General features: G+C 35.6%; 4 protein-coding genes across 4 annotated transcripts in view; 2 read left to right on the top strand and 2 right to left on the bottom strand.

Annotated features, from left to right (window-relative positions):
• Positions 1-4,087: 4,087 nt before the first annotated feature.
• Positions 4,088-7,132, bottom strand: LOC114945241 (ataxin-10). Its single transcript, XM_029321357.2, has 6 exons — positions 6,924-7,132; positions 6,333-6,806; positions 5,730-6,223; positions 5,425-5,666; positions 4,496-4,559; positions 4,088-4,425 (listed from the first exon to the last, which is right to left on the bottom strand). Exons 1-6 carry the CDS (start codon positions 7,031-7,033, stop codon positions 4,238-4,240), a joined length of 1,572 nt encoding a protein of 523 aa, XP_029177190.2. The 5' UTR covers positions 7,034-7,132; the 3' UTR covers positions 4,088-4,237.
• A 163-nt stretch (positions 7,133-7,295) lies between these two features.
• On the top strand, positions 7,296-9,692 carry Prosalpha5 (proteasome alpha5 subunit). The gene is made up of 4 exons (XM_085482234.1): positions 7,296-7,412; positions 7,935-8,495; positions 8,576-8,722; positions 9,398-9,692. The coding sequence occupies exons 2-4, from the start codon at positions 7,935-7,937 to the stop codon at positions 9,500-9,502; spliced, it is 813 nt and encodes a 270-aa protein (XP_085338360.1). The 5' UTR covers positions 7,296-7,412; the 3' UTR covers positions 9,503-9,692.
• Positions 9,504-22,330, top strand: part of Poxn (paired box pox-neuro) — a 75,657-nt gene continuing 62,830 nt past the window's right edge. The window contains exon 1 of the mRNA XM_029321360.2: positions 9,504-9,568. The gene's annotated coding sequence lies outside the window, so the exon portion shown is untranslated. The remainder of the gene's footprint in view (positions 9,569-22,330) is intronic.
• On the bottom strand, positions 15,311-16,989 carry Vajk4 (chitin-binding protein vajk4). Its single transcript, XM_029321362.2, is given in 3 exon segments — positions 15,311-15,424; positions 15,426-16,489; positions 16,712-16,989. Coding segments are annotated over 3 exon segments (1,119 nt in total). The 5' UTR covers positions 16,724-16,989; the 3' UTR covers positions 15,311-15,381.

Genomic DNA, 22,330 nt, shown 5'->3' with positions numbered 1-22,330 from the left:
TTTGAGAGGTCGTAAAGATAATGCCCACATAATGCTAGCGGCCCGACCGCATCAGCAGCCGGAAAATTTATCCAGATTCCATTTCAATGGAGATCGTTCGGCGCGATTAATTAACTCGACGGATCGCCATCATGAGGGCCTGGGCTCGTGTAGGTTCCCTATTGTCATTGTTTACGAGCAACGTCGTTGCTGTCCGTCTGTTCTCTAGCTCTCGCCGAGAAATCGACTCCGGGGGTTCCGTTTACACGAGGGATAATTAGAATGGACTTTTCATCGCCCGGACAATGCAAGCGCGTCCAAGAGGGATTAATTTACCCCCGGGTAAACCGAAACGGTTTGAATACGCGAGTCGTGCAATTAGCGGCTGCCAACGATGTTAAACAAATTTCAAATTCTCTCTTCGGGTATTTTAAATATTTTCATTAAAATAAATATGATGTATAAAATAAAGTAAAATAATTTTATAAGTTAGAAAATAAAGTAAAATACAAAAATGCATTTTGCTGTTGAGGAATTTACGATTTCATATGGGGAAAAGGGAAAAGTCATCCAACTGAGAATTAATCGATACGTCTATAAAAAGGGATATTGCGCTTCGCTCTCTTTAAAGTTAAGTGCGAGTCGCGAGGATCAATCCGGCCGCAGCAGTTTCCAAATATCCCTACCTTTACGAGCCATAAAAGGACGAATGTCGCTTTTAGTGGCTATTACACGGATCTCACCCCGGCTTGGCGTAACATTTACTACGGCTTATGCACCGTGTGCGGCAGTCATTAAAAGACAACCATATGCTCTCTCTCTCGGTGCGCGAGCTCTGTTTACGTTTACGATTAGACATATACACATGTTTCGTCACGATTCTCATCCTCGCGAGCAGCGACATGCGTCCATCGCCGTTAAAGTGTCGTAAGAGTATCTTTTTTTTTATGCTTTTTTGCATTTAAATGCAACATTCTCTTCTAAAACGATATCTAAATTTTGAAGAAAGCCACCGCGACTCTTAACGTCGGATTTGATTCTTCCGTGTATGACTGTGCTGCGGATTACATACGACGTATATAAAGTGTATGCGAAAGACATAGGAAGTATATCGGCTCTCTGAAAGAGTAAAGTCACGCGTAGGCGGTCGCGGTCGCTCTGTGTTCAGACTCCGGATCTTTTTTCGCGAGAAGAATCCGCGACTTATTTGTTAGACGCCGACGCGCTGCCTCTATTTAATACGAGGATCTGGTTCGTTTGTCGTCCCGATTATATCTACCGTTGATCTATCGATCATCGATGCGGTAGACGTCTTTGCTTTCAATGAAGACTTCCCGCAAGGAAGCTGCGAAAAATCTCGAGACAAGACTACAATCAACCCCTCTTATGCGCTAGATAATCACCCCTGGATACAAAAGAGAAAAATGAGATTAGATTTTCTTGAAGCAATAAAACGAGGAAGTACGCTAAAAATCAAAATTTCCTATACACAGAATTTTCTCTTAAAATTTGTTCTCTTTATTATTCTCTTAGAAAATTATGGTAATCATGGGACAATATGGTATTTAAAAAAATGTTCAGTTTCTCTGATTATTTATTTTTTACCATAATAAAAAATATTAATATCTATAGCAATAAGACATACAATATGTTCGATTAATTTTATTATGTATATAGTAAAATTTTACTACTCCTCTCATTAATATTTACCACAATAACAAATATTAATATCTATCACAATAAAATATAAAATATATGTTCGATTAATTTTACTTATGTATAATACCTATATAGTGAAATTAATTGAATATATTTTATATATTTACGTAGATATTAATATTTTTTATTGTGATAAATATTTAATCAGAGAAACTTATAAAATTCTTCCAATACTCAGCATATTGTCCCACGATTACCATGATTTTCAGGATAAATTCTAAGAGAAAATTCTCTTTATGCAGCATTTCCGAATTCTCGCAGTGCTAAACTAGATTTTTCTCGCGCGCGTTATATATTTTTTACATAATATTTCTTCAAATCGAAAAATATGCTAAACGATTAAAAATTGCACGAGTAATTAGGAAACAAATGGAAAATATGGGCTAGAGCTGGAGTTACTTCTCTCTCTCCCTTTTTTTTCTCTCTCCTTATACATATATATTTAGGTATATTTCGCTCGCCGGAATTTATTGCGTCAACGAGTTGATTATCAAGGAGGCGGTCAGAATTTACGCACCTGAGCGATCTCACGTATACGTCCGGGCGTTTTTTACGCTTCCCTGCTCCTCCTCGTCAACGTGTCTATGAATATTAATAAGGCTGGCGATCGACGAAATCCTCCGTACGCTGTATGGAAGACATTTCTCTTAGGAGACGCGCGCTATTACATTGAATTCAATTAATTACGCTGATCGATTCTTATCGCGCAAATAGGCGATTTTGTTCATTCAGGCTGAAGCCTTTCTGTCTTGTGATTTTTATAAAAAAAAAAATAAAATAAAAAATAGCGAAACTTTTTTCCACGTAGACTCTCCGGATCTTCGGGTTATACTTTTGCGGTCAGCTTCTAATAAAATTGAAAACTTACATTCTTTTCAAGAAGCCGCTCCTATCGATACATCGATCAACGTGGATCATTTATTAGGAATCTCATCTTCCACGATTCCCATCTCGCGCGCGAGCCATCGAGGTGTAACGAGAGCGCTTTTGCGCGGAAATAATTATTCGCGGCAATTATGAGCCACATATGTAATTAACTGATAAATTTCGCGTTAATTGCTCTTCATTACGCCGGGCCCAAGATTGATCGGCCTGGTGGGATGGGCCGTTATTTAAATCAAAAGCAATTTATATCGGACGCGAGGCGCGTATAATATCGCGTCTCTACTTTCATGCACGAAACGTGCGAGATTGAGAGATATCTTGTCGAGTATATATAAGCAATTTCTCTCTCTTTCTCGAGAAAATAACTCGAATATAATTCACGCGCGTTATAAATCTATTATTCCTTTGTTACGTCGTATGTGTTTGCGCTCAATCGTACATTCGCGGAACGAAACTAGACTGTTGTATGCGCGCGTTGCAACCTCTATATCCTTAATAATTTTATTCTTCATTGAAACCGCGTCGTAAATCAGCGATCGGTTCCGCTCGATTAGATCGCGTATTACGTCCGGAAACGTATTATTACATTTCGTAAATCCTTCGTGTCCCGCGTTTTATATTGCCGTTTAAATAGAACGTATATATACGCATAATACGCTCTACGTAGAGGATAATTATCCAATATTATTTATTTAATATACCGATATCCGATCCCGTTCCGGAGCCGCCGCGGAGCGACGACTGTGGAAATCGTTCGGATTCTAATTCCATTAGAAAGGAAAACGCGTAACTTGTCATGTGTACATGTGTGCGTTTCGAAACTTCCGGTATAATTAACGTTACAAGTCGATATATGCGCAGGCGGGATTTCTCACCCACCGCGATTCCTCCTCTCGCGCACGGATGACATTAATAAACACCTTATTACCGGGGACGACGTCATATCGTTCCTCATCGTAAAATTGTTCGCGTTGAGAAACAGCCACGACGCGGTGAGAAATTATCGTCTTGAATTGCGAAGGCGAGGGAGAGAATTTATATATATGACATGCGTATTAATTAATAAAATTATTAAAATATATGTATACGTTTCCTGACAGAGTAATTAAAGGTTCTATAACTCTTATAAATGCAAATGAATTCTCGACATCTTTATTTCGAGCGATTTCGTAAGAGAGCGAAGAGAGAGAAAGAGAGATTTACTTTATCTCGCGCGGTCTCTATATTTATGGAAAAATGTTTTCTAAAAGTGATTAAATTATCATATTATATACATTAAAAGAAATCTTAATGAAGGATTCATTATTTAGAGTAAATAAATTTCACTTCGAGTTGCAATTAAAATCGACGACAGTATATACACTTACACATTCGCAATTGCTAATAGACCGTGAACTCGTAGTAACTTTTATTATATCATAAATCACTCGAGCGTGGATAAAATATCTCTCTGTATAACACGATATCATATTTCGTCTAATGGTAGAGATTGTATACATTGTAATTCGAATGATATAACAAAATATATTTCCAATTGATCACGATATCTTAGATATACAAACAAGTTATGGCGAATAATAATTTAATAAGTGTCGGGTATATTAATTATCTCCAGCTCACTGATCGCGAGCTCGGGAAGTAATTAAAAATATTTCTAAGCGCGCCGTAAAGGAGCGATTCGAATCGAATTCCCATCCGGATCCTCGTGCAAAGTCAAGCCCATCGTTTCCAGCAAGGAATTATTCGGCACTCCTTCCATTTTGCAATTTCGTATGACATTTTGATTCTCGGGATTTCCTTCACATAGATTTCTCACAGCGAAAATGACCCATTGCAATATAACTGTGTAGAAATTATCGGAGATTAGCGCAAACACACAAGTCATAAAATCTTAATAAAAAATTAAACTTACGTGGATTCCTCGCGTCTATATTACAACAATCCAAGAGTAATGGAATTCCGTCTATTTCGCGAAACTGAAATCACACACACATATATACATATATTACATCGTCATAGTTTTATTTTTATTTTTGTCCTTGTATAACTGTGAATAATGAATAATGCAATAATGTATCACTAAATATTTCTGAAAATGACTAATGATGAGTATAATTTATTATAATTGAGATGAGATCAAAGGCAAAAAATTAACATCATAATTAATTTATCTGTCGATATACATGCGACGCGACTTTGTCATCTGTTGCGGATTTGCTAAACTCGTAGACTCATTGGAATATCAGATTTCGATCATTTTGCCGCATCTCTCAGTTGGACGGGATACTTAATTTTGTTTTGTCTGACGCGACAGGATGTGGATCTTTTGTTCGTGAGATATTCTATATCATCCACATACGTGATTGTAATCAGCGAGAGAGAAATATCGATTTCCTGTACCGTCATACAGCGCATAACAAAAGCCAAATTTATATTTTGCAACTATCAAAGTTCTTTATACGGGAAAATAATTGATCATTACACATGTATGTGTGTGCACACATACAAGCAATGTATAGTACAGTTGATCAGCTGTATTGTAATATATATTATTTTAAAGTTTACTTTACATATATATTAATAATATATTATAATTTTATATAAACAAAATTTATTAGACATCTCAAAATACTTGTTTTTTCATTATGCAATTTCAATTTTTAAATGGTTCACTCGAATCAAGTGCTTAATTAATTTAATTTAAGTCATGATTTGTTAATTTAAATTTTAAGATTAGGAATGTTCTTTATCGACATCAATACATTTTATGAAATTTCATTTATACAAAAATTCTTGTAAAATTTAATATTTAAAAAAAAAGTTTTATGTAATTATACTTACAAGATCTTGACACATTTTATTCTTGTGTACCATATTTGCTATAACTTGTATTAGTCCTGCTTTAAAGCCATATGCAGGATGATCTTGCAGATCGCACTTTACTATTGTTGCTTCATTATGTATTATTGAATTTACAACAGTTGTTTCTTCTTGAGAATTTGGTGCCACTTGACTTAAATTCGTTATTGGAGTAAAATAATTATTTCCTTCCTTTCCCAACATGTGTAAAGACATCAAGAGATCTATAAATAAATCATAGATTTTTAGATTTCTGATTATTTTGTACCAAAAATTTATATACTTACATTTGCAATTAATAAGCAAAGGCCTTGCATTTCTTGAAAACTTGTACCATGTAGTAAGAAGTCCCAAAATGTTAAGAATAAGAATAATTTCTGTAGGGTTTACGCTGTCCACATACGTGTCTACAGTTTTTAAAATGAGATCACTATTCTTACAAAATGTTAGTGCTAGAAACTCAGCCTGATCATCTGTGAGAACTATACAGTGATCAGATTGCCAAGACTCCCAAAGTTCATTGTAAATGATTTCAAGTAAATCCAATTTTTCACTCATGGCCATACTATTGTATACATTTTCAAATCCATTTGAGTGATGTAACAGGCGTAAGAACGCATCCTTTGCAGATGTAAAACCTCCTTTAATAGGTTTTAATAAGTGCAAATATAGAGCTTTTTCATTATTTGCAAAATAAGTGTAATGTAATTCTTTCAGCGCATTGTGTACATATATGCATGCTGCACTGACTAGGGGTCTGTGTTCAAATTGCATGCTATTCCTAGAAATAATTAAAATAAATTATTATACATTATATTTGAAAAATATTTATATATAATATGTAAAAATACTGAACATTTATATGTAATTATATGTATAAACTTACTTACAGAATAGCTTGTTTTAAATTATCACAGTCTAAATATCTCAGCGCATCATTGTTTGGGGATGCTATACTTGGACATGCATATGTAAACAAATTACATAAAAATTGAATGCTGAGCCTAAAGATATCTAAAGATTCACTGTCAGTCAAGTAGTCTCTCTCTGTAGATTTATTATGAGTTTTAATATAATTTATAGTCCATTTTATAACTCCATCATAAGGAAAATGAGATTCATGCGGATAGTCGCAATCCTGCTTGTGTGTGTGCTCGCACAAATTACTCTTAGCTAATTCGTTATACAAATTTTTCTCGTATTCATCGGATTCTATATTTTCCAACGTGTGTCGTTTGTATTTGTAAGTGTCGAGGCAAGAATTACCCAGACATTTCAAGCATAAAATTTTAATCTTATCCAGAGTGGTTTCAGTCACAAGTATCTGACATATCTGTGCTAAAATACTTGCATCAGGTAACATCCTAAAACATATATATATATATATATATACACATATAACAATTATTATTTACATTTGTTATATATATATTACAATTTTTACATAATTTTCTATAAATTGTTTATCATTTCATACATACTCTGACTCTTGTCTGACAAAATACTTTGGTTTTACATATTCTAATAATTGATCCCAATCTTCTTCCTTTATAATTATTCTCAATTTTTGCGAACTAATATGTGTCGTCATTTTTGTTAATATAAAATCGCCACTATTTATTTATTTCTTGGACGAAGGTTATGCATGTACACGAGTGACACTTGAAATATTTCGAAGCATCTGAAGCATTTGTAGCGTCTTCCCGACCGTGTCATAAATGAATATTTGGTTGCGTATGATTGGTTCGTTCTTGCAGCGCCAACCAATCATCGTGCGAGTTGAGAACTAGCTATACACTTTTGTTGAAAATCCGCCCCAAGGTCCACTTACGATTACGCCATTGCATTGTGCTCTCCCCCCCATTTGTCGCCATTGCATTAAACACTCGGCAACTTTTCGTGACTGGCGTTTGTGACAAGTCGGCGTTTTACTTATTATTTACGTCCGTTTGCGAGAGAAGCGAAGCAAAGTAAGATTATAATTTAGTTTCTCAAAATATGATACGTTTAATATTGTATTTGTGGTGATTAAGTTATAAGAACGGAAGAACGCTCAATTTCGTTTTGCTATGTCATTCATAACCAACTTCAGCTTGTACTGTTAGTTCAAATTTTCATTCTTTCTACCAATATCTGTACGTTTCATCCGATATCATAATTGTATTAACAAATGTTTCCGCAATTTTATAGCTTTAGTGAATATATTTATCAGTTGTAATCATGCTCAACCTCAAATTGTATGTTATATTAAGTGTTTGTCGCAAAAATTATAGATCTAAATTTTCACTACTTTTTTAACAGTTTAAAAGATTATATAAATAGCTGAATATAATTTAATTTAAAGTTATAGGCCCATGTTTTCAACTTACTTTTATTGATAAAAGCTCTTTTACTGATAAAAGTGATTTGAGAATATTGGCCCAAGTATTTATATAGATATAAGATAGAATTTTGTATTATCTGTATATCTAACATTAATTTTTTTTTTCAAGATGTTTCTAACACGTTCGGAGTACGATCGTGGAGTGAATACCTTCTCCCCGGAAGGAAGATTATTTCAAGTAGAATATGCCATAGAAGCCATAAAACTCGGCTCTACTGCCATTGGAATTGCAACAACGGAAGGAGTTGTTCTAGGAGTGGAAAAACGCATTACTTCTTCTTTAATGGAGCCAACAACTGTAGAAAAAATTGTAGAAATTGATAAACATATAGGATGCGCAGCATCTGGTCTAATGGCTGACTCACGGACAATGATCGATAGAGCTCGAGTTGAATGCCAGAATCATTGGTTTGTCTACAACGAAAGAATGACAGTAGAATCGACTGCTCAAGCAGTATCTAATCTAGCTATCCAGTTTGGAGATAGCGATGATGATGGCACTGCCATGTCTAGACCATTTGGCGTAGCAATGTTATTTGCTGGGATTGATGAGAAAGGTCCACAATTGTATCATATGGATCCATCTGGGACTTTTGTTCAGTTTGATGCGAAAGCAATAGGATCTGGTAGTGAAGGAGCTCAACAAAATCTTCAAGAAGTGTATCATAAGGTAATTTGTCTTACTATTGAATCAATTTAAATACTGTAGAATTTTTATCTTTATTTTAACTAAATATCACTCTTTTACAGTCTATGACACTCAAGGAAGCATTAAAAGCTGCGCTAACAATATTAAAGCAAGTGATGGAAGAAAAACTGAACGATACCAATATTGAAGTGATGACAATGACGCCTGGACAATTGTTTCATATGTTTACTAAAGCAGAATTACAAGAGGTGATTAAAGATATTGCTTAAATTATATATGAATTATTATTATAAACGATTTTCACACTTTATTGAATCATGGAGAGAATGGATTTCTCACACAGAGCAGTATAATTGTAAATTATATCTTTATTTATAGGCAAATGCTTTGCTTCTACATATTTAATACTTGCATTCTTCTTTAGAAAGAAAATATTAGAAAAAGAACACTCAGATACGTACATGTATATATATATTTTTTTTCTTTAATATTTTCTTTCTAAAGATGATAAAATAGTATTAAATATATAAAATTAAAAATAGAACAAAAAGTTAAGCAGGATTTAATATGCATAATAAAGAATAAGCATACAGGAGTAAAGCATATGCTGTTAAAAATAATTTATGTCTCTTCTATAAATTCAACATATATTCACTTTTGACAAATACATACATGCATTTACAGAAGTAAAGCATTTGCCAACATATAATGAATTTATAATCTTCTCTACATTGAATCTGCGACTCCTTTCATATATTCCTAATATCCTTTTCATCTAAAAAAATTTAACTTTAGCATAAAAATGAAATTTAATTTTTGTTTTTTACAAATATACATTTTGAAAATGTTACATATATGTGTATGTATATATAATTATACGTATTTGTTTTTCGGTTTAGTAACGTTATGTTTATTCGATTTAGTTGTTAGACTTCAGTGTTACATCGGAGGAAGATGTGACAAAACCAACAACCGGTAACTCCTTTATCACTCCAATACCTCAGCCTTCTACTTCCCTCAAAGGATAATCAAGAAGAAGCTCCAATTTCTCTCTCCAGATACTCCTATGCTCCATATGTTTGTTCTCCAGTCCTGTATGTACTGTTTTCATATTATTTTAATATATTCCATTATCTGTGAATTTTTCCATAAAGTTTAAATGAATGAATTTTAGTTTTAATAGTCATATGTTAATAAAGCATTCAAAATTGATATTTATATTTGATATAATGCTACTGCGTCTCATTTTATGGAATTAATTTTAATTTGAAGTCATTTGTTTAAACATTCAAAATTGATGTTTATATTCGATATAATACTGCGTTCTTTTTTATGGAATGATTCGCTGATATAAGATCAGTGGTTTTTAATTTGACGTTATTGTGTATCTTGAAAAGTAACATTGAAAAAAAATTGAAACGGGAGATACCTTTTTGCTGCGAGCGATAGTGATGGTTTAACGCAGCGGATAGGTCCAGATCGATTCGTTAAATTCCTAGCGGTCGGAAATGAGTGCGCGACGGATGGCTCGTTTTCGATTAAAAGCCGTCCGGCGCGACTGAATGCGCGTATCCGAAATCAATAATTAATTTTGCCGGCTAGCCGAGAACGAGGCGAAATGGCTTGGCGGAAATGGTCGGATACCGCTTGGGTTGGATGCTGCGATGCCCCGATAAAATGTCCCTTTTTATCCCGTTCTCTCGGCTGCCAGATTATTGGATATTATTCCATTTCAAGCGTTCAATCCCGCTACGATTTGCTCGCTTGGATTCCCACGGGGAGGTGGGTTTCCCTGTCGCCTATTGATTGCACGTAACTCTTAAAATGTGTATGTATATTTCTGCAACGCTGCTGAAATTGTATACATTTTTGTCGTGCTATGCCTGGCACGCATAGGCATGTTGCACGAATCGAATCGCATAAAAAAATACGGTTCTTTTCATTGCGTTGAAGAATACTTTGTATAAGATGTGTATCTCTTGAACACGCTTAAGCGGAGAAAGTCTAATATAACAATAATTGGTAGAAATTTTTATTACGATTTGAAAATGAGAGTTTATAACAGTATACTAATACAATATTTAATAAGGAGAATTCTATTATTACGTTCATACACAGAGAGAATTCTCTTTGAAAATTTACCCTGAAAATCATGAGACAATATGGTATTGGAAGAATTTTATAAGTTTCTCTGATTAATATTTATCACAATAAAAAATATTAATATTTACTAGAATAAATTATAACATATGTTCGATTTATTTTACTATGTACATAATATTATTTTTATTGTGATAAATATTCATCAGAGAAACTTATAAAATTCTTCCCATAATATATTGTTCCACGATTACCATGATTTTCAGGATTTATTTTAAGAGTAAATTCCGTGTAATTGAAAAGTGCTTTAAAAATATACCTTAAAAATTTTTTTTTCTTTAACAATGTGTAATGATATAAAAAAAATATCGAGAGATTTTTGTTCGCGTAACACGGTTTAATGCTCGATTTCGCGAAAATGGTTTCGCAAAAATGAATCCCAGAACAATACGCGCACGAGACGGCACGGTCGTGGATTATTGAGGGTAAATCGCTTGGTGGAAGCGATATGGGTTCGAGGAAGACTAAGGGACTAAGGTAAACGGAGTGAGAGGAAGAGAGGTCGATTCAAGCGCGGCCGAGAAGGACTGGTTGGTAATTAACTGCAACGAGAGGGAGTAGCGGGATAGTCCCGTTTGAGTCTCTGAGAATCCCCAGGGACCTGACCCGTCGTATCAGACGCCAAACACTCACTCCCACACATCGAGCTCGTCATCCTCGAAGCGCGCTGCCACGTTCAAGTTTCGCACTACGATAATTGCCTTCGCTTCACAGTCTCGCTACTGACACTCTCGCCGCAGCGATGATGTGGATAAGAGAATTCTACTCTACGCAAGCTTTCCGCGAACAAAACGTGGAACGGGGTTGAAACGTCAAAGTAGATAATGGCGCGAAGAAATTTCGAGTTCACGCGATTGATACACTTTCTCGTAAAATTTATCCTAAAAATCGTGGTAATCATGAGACATAATATCAAGAGTTTCTCTGATCACAATAAAAAATATTAATATGTACATAGCAAAACTAGTTAAACATATTTTTGATATTTTATTGTGGTAGATATATCAATATCTTTTATTGTAGTAAATATTAATCAAAGAGATTCTTATAAAATTCTTTCAATATTGTCCCACGATTATCATGATTTTCAGGGTAAATTCTAAGAGAAAATTCGCGCTGTGTAATCTGCTATTTTGCGAGAAAATCGTCATCTTCTTTTCTCTTTTTGGTTCTTTTGAACCAATAAAGAGCAAAATATATCATTCGAATATAATTAGCATTTCTGTTGAAATGCAATACAAGTTTAAAATTTAACTCTTTGAAGCGCAAGCTTGTGCTTGTTGATGAAAAATTGATTTATTTTGAAATAATAACCAGCTGATATATAAAATATTACATTTGGGAAGAAAACTATTAAATGAAAATATATATGTATATTCGGATACAATAATTCACGTGCTTCGCGACAGTTAACGTGCAAGACGATTACGAAACAATGATTATGCAGACTCATCCGGAAATGAGACGCGACGCATATATACTTCCGTTAGAACAGAAATATGAGCGAGACAGTAGCAGCGCGCAACACAAACTTTCTTCCTTATTATCCATAGAGCGCCGATAGAAAACCGGAAGTGCACATAGCATCTCGACGTAGGAGAAGGAGCCTGATACCTGAGTGCACGCGGAGCTATAATTCACGCATCGCAGAATCGTCGTCATTTTTTTCACTTTCACGGAGAGCCCCGGTCGTTAGCCCAACATACTCGGTCTCTCCTTATGTTGCGGGCTAATACACACAATTTATCCATACACACACACATTACATTTATTAACTTAATGTTCGCTAATTGACTTAGTTTTGCGATATTTAATAATAAATAATAATATATCTTTATGCAAACTAATGTACTTATGACAGATGACATTACAAGTGTTGCAACTGCATTTGCGATAAAAGACGAATTTCATCTAACTCTTCGGGTACTATAAAATATAAGCATGCTATGATAGATCGTTAGGATAGGTCCAGAAGCAGTGAGTTTTATGGTACCGTATATACATATATAATTTTACCGAGCACCGACTAATCCTGTCGTTAGACTGTTTTTTATGTTACATTCTAATAATGCACTATATCTAAGTACATCCGATATTAGAAATTGCAATATAACGAGGGGACGGGAATATACATACGTATTTTATGACAGTTTTCTGTAGTATTGCATCATTATCGATTTCTCTTCATGTTTGATAATACTACATGTAATTTGTTGTAATTTTTTACCACGTCTAAACGGACGCGGAAGTCAGATTTTATTGACGGCTAAACGAGAGTCTAAGAAACGATGGAACATTCACCGGATTTTTTTTTTTTTTTGTAAAAGTCCAGTATAGAATATGATCTACCACGGACATTTTAATCTTTATTTCTATTTAATTGCGCGTGAGTTTCAATTACTCCGCGCCTGATAATATCGATAGGAAAAAGTAAAGCCAGCTGTCCATCCTGTATAACGAAATAGGAAATTTGTTCGTTAATGTAACTCGACCTAATTTCTCGTCAAATATTTTATTATATATAATAAATTTATTATCCCTCTTCTCTCTGTCTGTACAGAGACGAATATATCTCGTGATCGAATTAAATGAATTAAGACAAATTTTATTTTCATACAGATATTCATTTAAGACTATAATTGAATATTAATTTAATATCGTCTGCGAGAGAACTCTCGCTTTGTAAACTGAAAAAAAAATGTTTTAACTTGACTAAACCTTTCAACTAAATATTATTTTGTGTACATATAAAAATATTTCAATTAAATATAATATTAAATCTACACGGAAATAATTTTTGTTTAGAATTTACCTTGACAATCACGATAATCGTGGGACAATATGGTATTGGAAAAATTTTATAAGAGATTTTCTGATTAATATTTACTATATACAATAAAAATATTAATATATAAATTTTACTATGTATATAGTAAAATTAATCGAACACATTTTATATTTTATTCTGGTAGATATTAATTTTTTATTGTAAATATTAATCAGAGAAACTTTTATAAAATTCTTCCAATATATCATATCCCACGATTTAAATTCTAAGACAAAATTCTCTCTGTGTAACAAAACATATATATTTGACTTAAATACTAATATATTTAATTAACAAAATAGTAATTTAGTTGTTGAAAGGTTTAGTCAAGTTAACAAATTTTTGTTCAGTGTACAGCGAGTGTTTTCCGCGTTCGAGTATTGCGTAAAATAACTCCCGAATTCCGTGAATCAATTTTTAATCGCAATAAATCGACTTGGTGAAAGGAGTGGCGATAGAAATCTGTGGGATACATACATACGTATGCTTAGATATCCGCGTTGGAAATATGACGTTTACACGTGTATACGCGGCGGACACGGGTGCCTCGATGGAGAAAGTAATGCTTTCCTGAACGCAGGACGCGTGTATCTTAATAAGCGACCGGGAGGCACGGGAATTAAAATTCTCTCAAGAATCGAAAGTGTTCTACGAGGAAGTCCATGTAGCTTCTGTCTCGCGCGTCAGTCAGGACACCCGCTTCCTTTTTATTTGCGCGTATAATATATATATATTTTTTGTTGGTTAAAAAAAAAGGAACGAGAAGACGTGACGCTCTCTTTCTCCCTTGAGAGAGAATAATATCAATAATATTACGCGCTTTTACCGTGTTCATTAGACCGGAAAGCGAACGCGGAAGAATTCTTGTAATTTAAATGCGATTTTTTTTTAATTGTACGTTTTGGACTCCGTGAGAATATTTTTTTTTAATTGTTCGAATATCTTAGGCGAAATTGAAACATTTTTTTCTCCGCCGACAATAGAACGGTGAATTTAATTTAGAAGAGTGAAACTCGCGTTCGCTTAGCGGTCAACAAAATTCTCTCTAGAAAGTAAATCTCGACGTTGATGTATATCACGCTAGATGAGCGCAGCATGTTTCGGTGTATGAATTTACGCACCAACGTATCATTCTATTTATCTGTGTCTTATCTCATTTTCTTTCTTTTTTTAAGTAAGAAAAATCATCTTTTGGGATCTTAGATCTATGGGGATTAAGAAAAGTAAGGTGTAATAGGCGCAAGAGCGTTTATTAAATCTTTCATATAAAAAGATACTCTTTTCACAATACATTCTTCACTTAACTTAAGTACAACATTTCTCAGTATGGTAAACATACTTCACAGCTACGAACATAACGGATCGCCGCGAACATTGCGAATAATGTTCGTTGAAACTTTTACACGTACTTTCCCGTGTTTTTTTTTAAACTCAAAAATATATACCTGGAACATTCGTCTAGACTTTTCAGAGAGAGAAGAAGATATGTGTCAATCCATTAATTGCCGCGAAAAGTGTCGATGGAATAATCGATTCACCCATATCTCATCGTAACATGTAGCCTAAGAATATTTCGACCGAAATAATCGCTACAGTGATGCATTTTTCGAGAATATAATATAATATAATAGAAAAATAAAATAAAATCGATAAACTCGTCAATCTTTACACCTAATAGGTCATCCCCCCGTTAATCGCGTGTAATTGTCATATTGCTCTCCGTACGACAAATTGCGGGATAAAAATTTTTATTTAAGCGACTAAAATTTTTATTGCTGAGATCTTCCCCACAAGAGATTTCCTAAAACGGTCCAGCGAAAAGATACCGAAATAGCGCGCGATCACATCGAGAGAGAGAAAATGAGAAGGCCCCTCGTCTCATGTTCGCTTCATTGTCACCGAAGATCAGCCGTGAAGCGATTAATAACCACCGGAGTGACCAAAATCGTAGCCTCCTCCAGTCGCCTCCTCCGTAACCACCGTAACTACCATAATCACCACCGCCGCCGCCGCCGCCGCCATAGTCCTCGTGCTTCGGTATGTGCACCGGTACGGCGACCGGAACTTTAACCGGTACCGGTACTTCCTTCTCGACCGGAACCGCTACCTCCTTCTCGACAATGTACGGTTTGTCTACCGGCACCTTGATCGGCACCGGGACCGGCTTCTCTACCGGCACCGGATACGGTTTGTGCACGTGATAGGGTTGCGGCACTGGCACCTTTACCGGCACCGGATACGGTTTCGGCACCGAGACCGGATAGGGCTTGTCGACGGGCACCTTTACCTCGTACGGTACCGGCTTCTCGACCGGCACCGGATACGGTTTTTCAACGGTTACCGGATACGGTTTTGGCACGTGGACTGGATACGGTTTGTCCACGGGCACCTTCACCTCGTAGGGCACTGGTTTCTCCACCGCGTACGGTTGTGGTACCGGCACCTTTACCTTCACCGGGAAGGGCACGTGTTTCTCGACGGTGTACGGTTGGGGTACCGGCACCTTTACCGGCACCGGTATATGCTTCTCGACGGTGTAGGGCTGCGGCACGTATACCTTGACCTCGTAAGGCTTGTCCACGGGTACCTTCACCTCGTACGGCACCTTCTTCTCGACGGTGTACGGTTGCGGCACCGGTACCGGCACCTTGACGAACACCTTCACCGGGTAAGGCACGTGCTTCTCGACGGTGTAGGGTTGCGGCACGCCTACCTTCACCTCGTACGGCACGTGCTTCTCCACCAGGTAAGGCACGTGCTTCGTTACTTCGTACGGTACCGGCACTTTCTTCACAACCGTCACTGTCTTCACGTGCTCGTGATGATCGTAGCCACCCCCGTCGCCTCCGCCGCCGTGCAGATCGACTCCACCGCCGCCCAGATCACCAAAACTGTGGACGAGACCGCGTTTCTCCGTCTTCTTGTCCGTTGGTTCCGCCTCGACCTTCTGCGAATTCCTGTCACTCGCCTCGCTCGACTCCTTCGAGCATATTACTTGAGTGGCCACTGCCACCAAAATGATGGCAATCTGAAGTCACGCGTCAAATATGTATATATTTATGCTTCAACAGCTAATTATATAATAATAAACATTAATTTATTTTTTTTTATCGAGAGAACTATAAATATCTTTTTGCAATTTGCAGCCAAAAGAAATTTTATCGATATATTACATGAATTCCAAGCCAAGATATATGATATTCATCCGAGATCTGATCTTTAATTTCATCCACTTTTTGCACTAACTTACCTTGATATTCATTCTCGAGTTCGCGTATGTTTTTAGCGTGGCGTATGACCACTAACTGAACCGCTACGTTTTCTAGTCTGAGCCTTATATAGCCCGCGCTATAATAGCTTGGCACTTTCCCTGCACCTCATCGCTTATATTATCCGTATGGAGTCTTGCTTTACGTACGTTAGTACAAAAAGTCGCCTGGGCGAGTTCAGGAAATAAACCCGCGTGCGAAATTCGCATCGTGATAGCTTAAAGTTCAACAACATTGAATTCAAAAATATCTGCCAACATGCGATTTGTATTGTATATGAATCTGACTTTCTTTCTTGAGGCAAATGACAATCATATGCATAAGCAGATCCTTGCAGATATTTTGCATAGGTAAAATATTGTTTGCATATGTCTTCCTCTTTTTATCTTGTGTATTTTATTAAAAAAAAAGTTTTCTTTTTTTATATTTTTTTCAAGAGTTATGAACAAACTTGAAAACATTTTTAATTTTCAATTTTTTTTCCTCGAGACGTACAATGCATATTTATACGTACATACAATGGATAAGAATTGAATGTATACATATAATATGTCATATTATAGTATTTAAGAAGTATGGACAACTGAAACACAAAATTATTAATTTGACTAAAAGCATTTAGTTAGTTCTTTTCTTGAAACATTTAAATATTGAAATACGACATAGTCGACAATTACTTCCTCTATTTACATAAAGTATATCTCTTAGTTAATTATAAAATATACATAAAAAAGGCTCTATATTATATAAATACAATATTATAGCAGAAAAACTAGGGCTACAAAGTAAATGGAGGAAGTTAATGTTCACGGAGTTATGGTCGGCGAATGTGCAACACCGTGATTTCCGTCTCTCCTTGTCAAGTTGCCATATGCGCAACTCTAAATCAACGCTTTGTTTGTCTGCTTTTCTTGGTAGATGATAGGTGAAAACTCACGTAACGTTGAATAAGAAACAATATCATGCACAAATGGCTTCCGAATGTTATATTCAATACACACGTCAGCAAATTCGATTAATCTCTCTTCTCATATCAACCGATTAGAGGAACATTTATAGTCCTTTCATCGCGCTCCATTAAGCATAGGTTTTACACATTGCCAATCATTTGTACACTATTTTATAGAGTATTACCTCAATACATTACATGTTTTTTTAACTGAAAGAAGATGACAGGCGCTTTTTCGACCCTTCCGTTTTATTTTAGTTATATTTGCATTGAAGATATATATATATATATATATTTATATTATTTTGCTCTACGGGTTGTTTTTCAGAGACGCCGTTATCATTCGATGCCAGTTGTCTGAGCTTTCGCGCTAACCGTATCGATGAGCCCCTATTACAGGCGCGTGTAATTACTGTAGAAATCCGAGTAAAGCTGTGCGAAAGCACTGTAATCGCGAGCTTCGCATACGGAATACGCAATGCCGTATGTTAATACGACTCGCATGCGCGTCGTACATTTCGATCGAGATATATCGCAATTTTTAACGATTAATCATCGCTCAAACATCGAGGATCGTACATCTCGTGGTGAACGCTTATTATTCTACACATTGTATATGTACATACATGTAGATCTATCGCCTCGCGTGTTTTAATCCGATAAATATTACGGTAAATATGACAAATATATCGCCCAAATGAGTTTGCTTTGCACCCTTAATTAATCGATTGACGCACAACCATGGATATTTGTCCCTTCCCACCCTTGGAATTAGTAATTACTTAAAGTTTACTCTTCTTTTGAACACTAGAATTTATTTGCACGCTTACTATTAAAAAAATTAAGAAAAAATAAAAAAACAAATGTCCCCTCCTAGAAAAAATTCTGCGGATGCCCGCAACGTCATTAATTAAACATTGCGTTAATGGAAGTTAACGAGAGATTACGAAGAAAGCGAATTTACAAATTTGACATGAATATCGCGAAGGAAACGCGTTATTTTGCGTTTGTGATCAATCATTAGATTTATTGAATAGGAAAATCATGTATATCTTCCTCGTAAATTATTCTTGAAAAACTGCCAAGAATGTTACTCCGGACGTAGAAGAGAGAATAAAAAACTATTAAGTTATTAACTATTAAGTTCGTGCTGTCGGATATTAGTTATCGTTTCATCGGCAATTATTTCACGCAACGTCATTAGCATTTTTTATACCAGCGACGTATACTCGCTTGATGACTGATCATTGAGACAGTTATCGATTATTAGAACACGAGAGTATAAATTCATATCATGAATTTATAACGACTCTGAATTAATCTCGCAATAAATATTTAAAATTTTAGTACATATATTGTATTAAAAGGATTTTTATGAATTATCATAAATTTAGATTTAGCGCAAAAGAACACTGACAACGAGTGTATAGAAGTAAAAATCTATGTTCGCGAATTGCGATTACAACAACCTCATGCGTAATTATATCCCATTATTAGAAGACGTTCACTTTTCTCTTTCGCTCGCTCGCTCTTTCTTTCTCTCCTCTTTTTTCTGGATTATACGTAACATTCTTTGACGGTGTAATGTCTCGATAAGACCCACGGCAGAACATTCGATAATAAGCTCTCTCTCTCCTTTTTTTTTCTCTCTCTCTTTTTTCCTCTTCTCTTTCTTTAAAAATTTTTTTCCTTTCCCTTTTCATCCTTTTATTTCTCCGTCCTTTTTCATCCTTATACCTCTCTCATTCCTTCACCCAGAGGAGTATAATCTATCGCTACTGGCGCGCAAATTACTCGGTAGCGATGGCCGCCGTCGGGCGGTTTTTAATTGACGACGGACGAAATGAAGTATCATGCCGTGCATTATAATTGGAAACTTTTATGTTGCGTGCGCGGCCACGGCACGTCGGGGGCCTACCGAGGCGTGAATCCGAGCTTGCATTTTCGCTACGATCGCACACTCCGCGTTCTCCTCTTCGTGTTACTTTTTTTCCCTTTCACGGATTTCGAACGCGTCAGTCGTATGCCCTTCAAAAAATAAAGGGAAAAAAGGCGCGCGCGATCATCGCGCTGCAAAATTGCACCACCGAGAGAGGATAAACACTAACGGCAAAATTTGTTTCGGGGCCTCTTCGCGAGCCAATCTTTTCTCTGTCAGCTCTCTGTTAGCTCCTTTCATTAATCTATCATTAACAAAAATATCTTCTTATGTTTTCGATTTGCAACGCAAATATTAGCGATGGGATTAAGTGTCTTACAAGCGCGTTCAAATTTGTTGGCATGGTTTTGAACGCTCTGTGATTACTTCGAAATGAAAACAGTGTACTTTCAAGTAGAGTGGAACCTGGGCGAGAATTCTCTATGATTATTTCGAAAAAAAACGAGCTACTTCTATACTCGAATCTGGATCATGTATTTTTGAATATTTTATGATTTGGAAATTTTACATTTCGAATCAAAATATTTATATGAAGCAAAAGCTATTTTAATATATTATTTTTATTATAATTAAAACACTTTTACACACAAGAAAAAGTATAACACAAGATATTTAATAACATATAACAGTATTGTAATTTTAAATTTTGGAATTTTCTAGTACTATACTTACAAACAATTTGATTTTCTTGCAGATACTCAATCTAAAATTTGAATATTTATAACTGTTCTAGAGTTGATTACTTTGAAAGTATAATATATGAGATATTATTTCTTGCACTGAAAAAAATGTAACTTGACTAAACCTCTCAACTAAATTACTATTTTGTTAATTGAACATATATTAGTGTTTAAGTCAAATATATGTTTTGTTAGATTTAATGTTATATTTAATTTAAATATTTTTGTGTGTGTTAAATTAATTAACAAAATAATATTTAGTAGGAAGATTTAGTCAAGTTAACACATTTTTTTCACTATATGAATATTATATAATACATCACTGAAAAAAAATTTATTTAATTCGAATAACTATTTATTTCAATACTGCCAAATGAATCATTTATTTGAAACTAATAATATTTATTTAATATGAAAAATATTTATTTGATATAAGAAAATTCTTTTTACAAAACAAACAAATATTTATTTGTTTTAAATAAATGATTTATTTGGCAGTATTGAACTATATAAATATGTATTAATTTGGTCATTTTTTTCAATGTATCGAACTTGATCCCATCCCTAGTATAAATACTGTAACAACAATTCTTCATTCTTTTCCGCATATCAGTAACATATACGCGCACGCAGATCCGCATTTATCCTCTCATCCATATTAATGGTAACGCGTCTAACGAGGCGTTTGATGGAAAAGTGAAAGGAGACACGCGGCGCGCGACTTTCCCCGAAATCTTACAACATTAAGTCGAACGGGTATAATAATAATACGAGCGGACCAAAACGAGAGATTGCACGCTTAATGTTTCACCGACACAAAATGTCCATAAAATTTGGCAGGAAGTACGCGACGATTCGCACGCGTAATATCGCGGGCCGCGATTAATCATCTTTTTCGGTGTTAGTGCGTTTTTTATACGAACGGCGCCACCGGAAATTTCTGCTCGGAAGGAATAATGACACTTCAAGGTGCCTTTTCATACGCAGCATGCTGCAGCGGCAAATCACGTTAATCAGTCACGTGATTAAAATTTATTAGAGCATAGTTCTTGGTTCTCTTATTATTTCAATATTAAAATTACGATTTTTGTTTTTATATTCTCATAATCTATTTTATTCTTAAAATCCATTATTTAACTAATTAATAATAATAATAATAATTAGAATCAACTAGCTGCGTGTCCTTCTGCTTTGCTGCCTTTGCTGTTCGTTCAATTGAACTTCATTAATAGCAACAATAAACTGCTGCGGAAGCATATGTCGCACATGAAATGGTACCTTTAGCCTCCGTCCTACAAAGCAGATTCTTGAATCAACGAAAATACAAACGATTATATTCGAGAGAGAATTTACATGGTGTATATATGCGTATGTATTCGACGAGAAAATATCACGCGCTGATAAAAGCGGAGGATAACTACTATCCTCGACACTTGGCGGGGATAACGCGACTATAATCGAGTGAGCATTAAGAATCCGTGAGATGCCGAAGCGAGCGAATCGCGCCGGACCGGTTCGCTTACGATAATCATCATTCTTCTCGCGGCCGCGCAAAACAAACGTTTCATTTTCGACGATAATCATAACGATGGACCGATCGTTATACATTTACGTTATTATACAAATGTATAATTGTCGGCCGTTCACGTTATCATTATATCGAGGGAGCAAAGGACGATGATCGCGGCTCGCCTATTAAAAATGCCTGGAGGACAGATTGGGGAAAATCGAGAAGACCGTCTCTCTGCGGAAAAATGACGGTATATTTACGGAGTCGTGAAAATAAAAGCGGGGCGAAAGGTGAGCGCACCTGCTAGAAGAAGTATTCCGAGAAGACTTTTCGGTCAACGACTAACGCGTTACTGATGACGTTACCGAAGACCTTCTCTGCGAAAGCTTCACCGCAGGAGGAACGAAGCGCAGGAGATTATGTAACTTTAATTGCGTTCTAACTACCGTGCAATTGGACGATGGCGGGCCGTGCATAACCTGCAGTTTCGGCTGTATCTCATTAAGACGTTGCCTCGGCTAA

Source organism: Nylanderia fulva, unplaced genomic scaffold (assembly GCF_048542155.1).
Source record: "Nylanderia fulva isolate GAGA-0341 unplaced genomic scaffold, ASM4854215v1 Scaffold2, whole genome shotgun sequence".
Taxonomy (NCBI): Eukaryota; Metazoa; Arthropoda; class Insecta; order Hymenoptera; family Formicidae; genus Nylanderia; species Nylanderia fulva.
Note: the sequence above shows the minus strand (reverse complement) of the source record. Positions and strands in the feature narration are given on the sequence as shown.

What these genes read in the sequence shown, in the direction of transcription:
- LOC114945241 (XM_029321357.2), bottom strand. Translation starts at nt 7,033, where the DNA reads ATGACGACACATATTAGTTCGCAAAAATTGAGAATAATTATAAAGGAA. An exon ending in ATAAAATGTGTCAAGATCTT is followed by an intron (nt 4,560 to 5,424) that starts GTAAGTATAATT and finishes GTGTGATTTCAG; the next exon opens with TTTCGCGAAATAGACGGAAT. An exon ending in TATAGACGCGAGGAATCCAC is followed by an intron (nt 4,426 to 4,495) that starts GTAAGTTTAATT and finishes ATTTCTACACAG; the next exon opens with TTATATTGCAATGGGTCATT.
- Prosalpha5 (XM_085482234.1), top strand. Translation starts at nt 7,935, where the DNA reads ATGTTTCTAACACGTTCGGAGTACGATCGTGGAGTGAATACCTTCTCC. An exon ending in TTCAAGAAGTGTATCATAAG is followed by an intron (nt 8,496 to 8,575) that starts GTAATTTGTCTT and finishes ACTCTTTTACAG; the next exon opens with TCTATGACACTCAAGGAAGC. An exon ending in CTAAAGCAGAATTACAAGAG is followed by an intron (nt 8,723 to 9,397) that starts GTGATTAAAGAT and finishes TATTCGATTTAG; the next exon opens with TTGTTAGACTTCAGTGTTAC.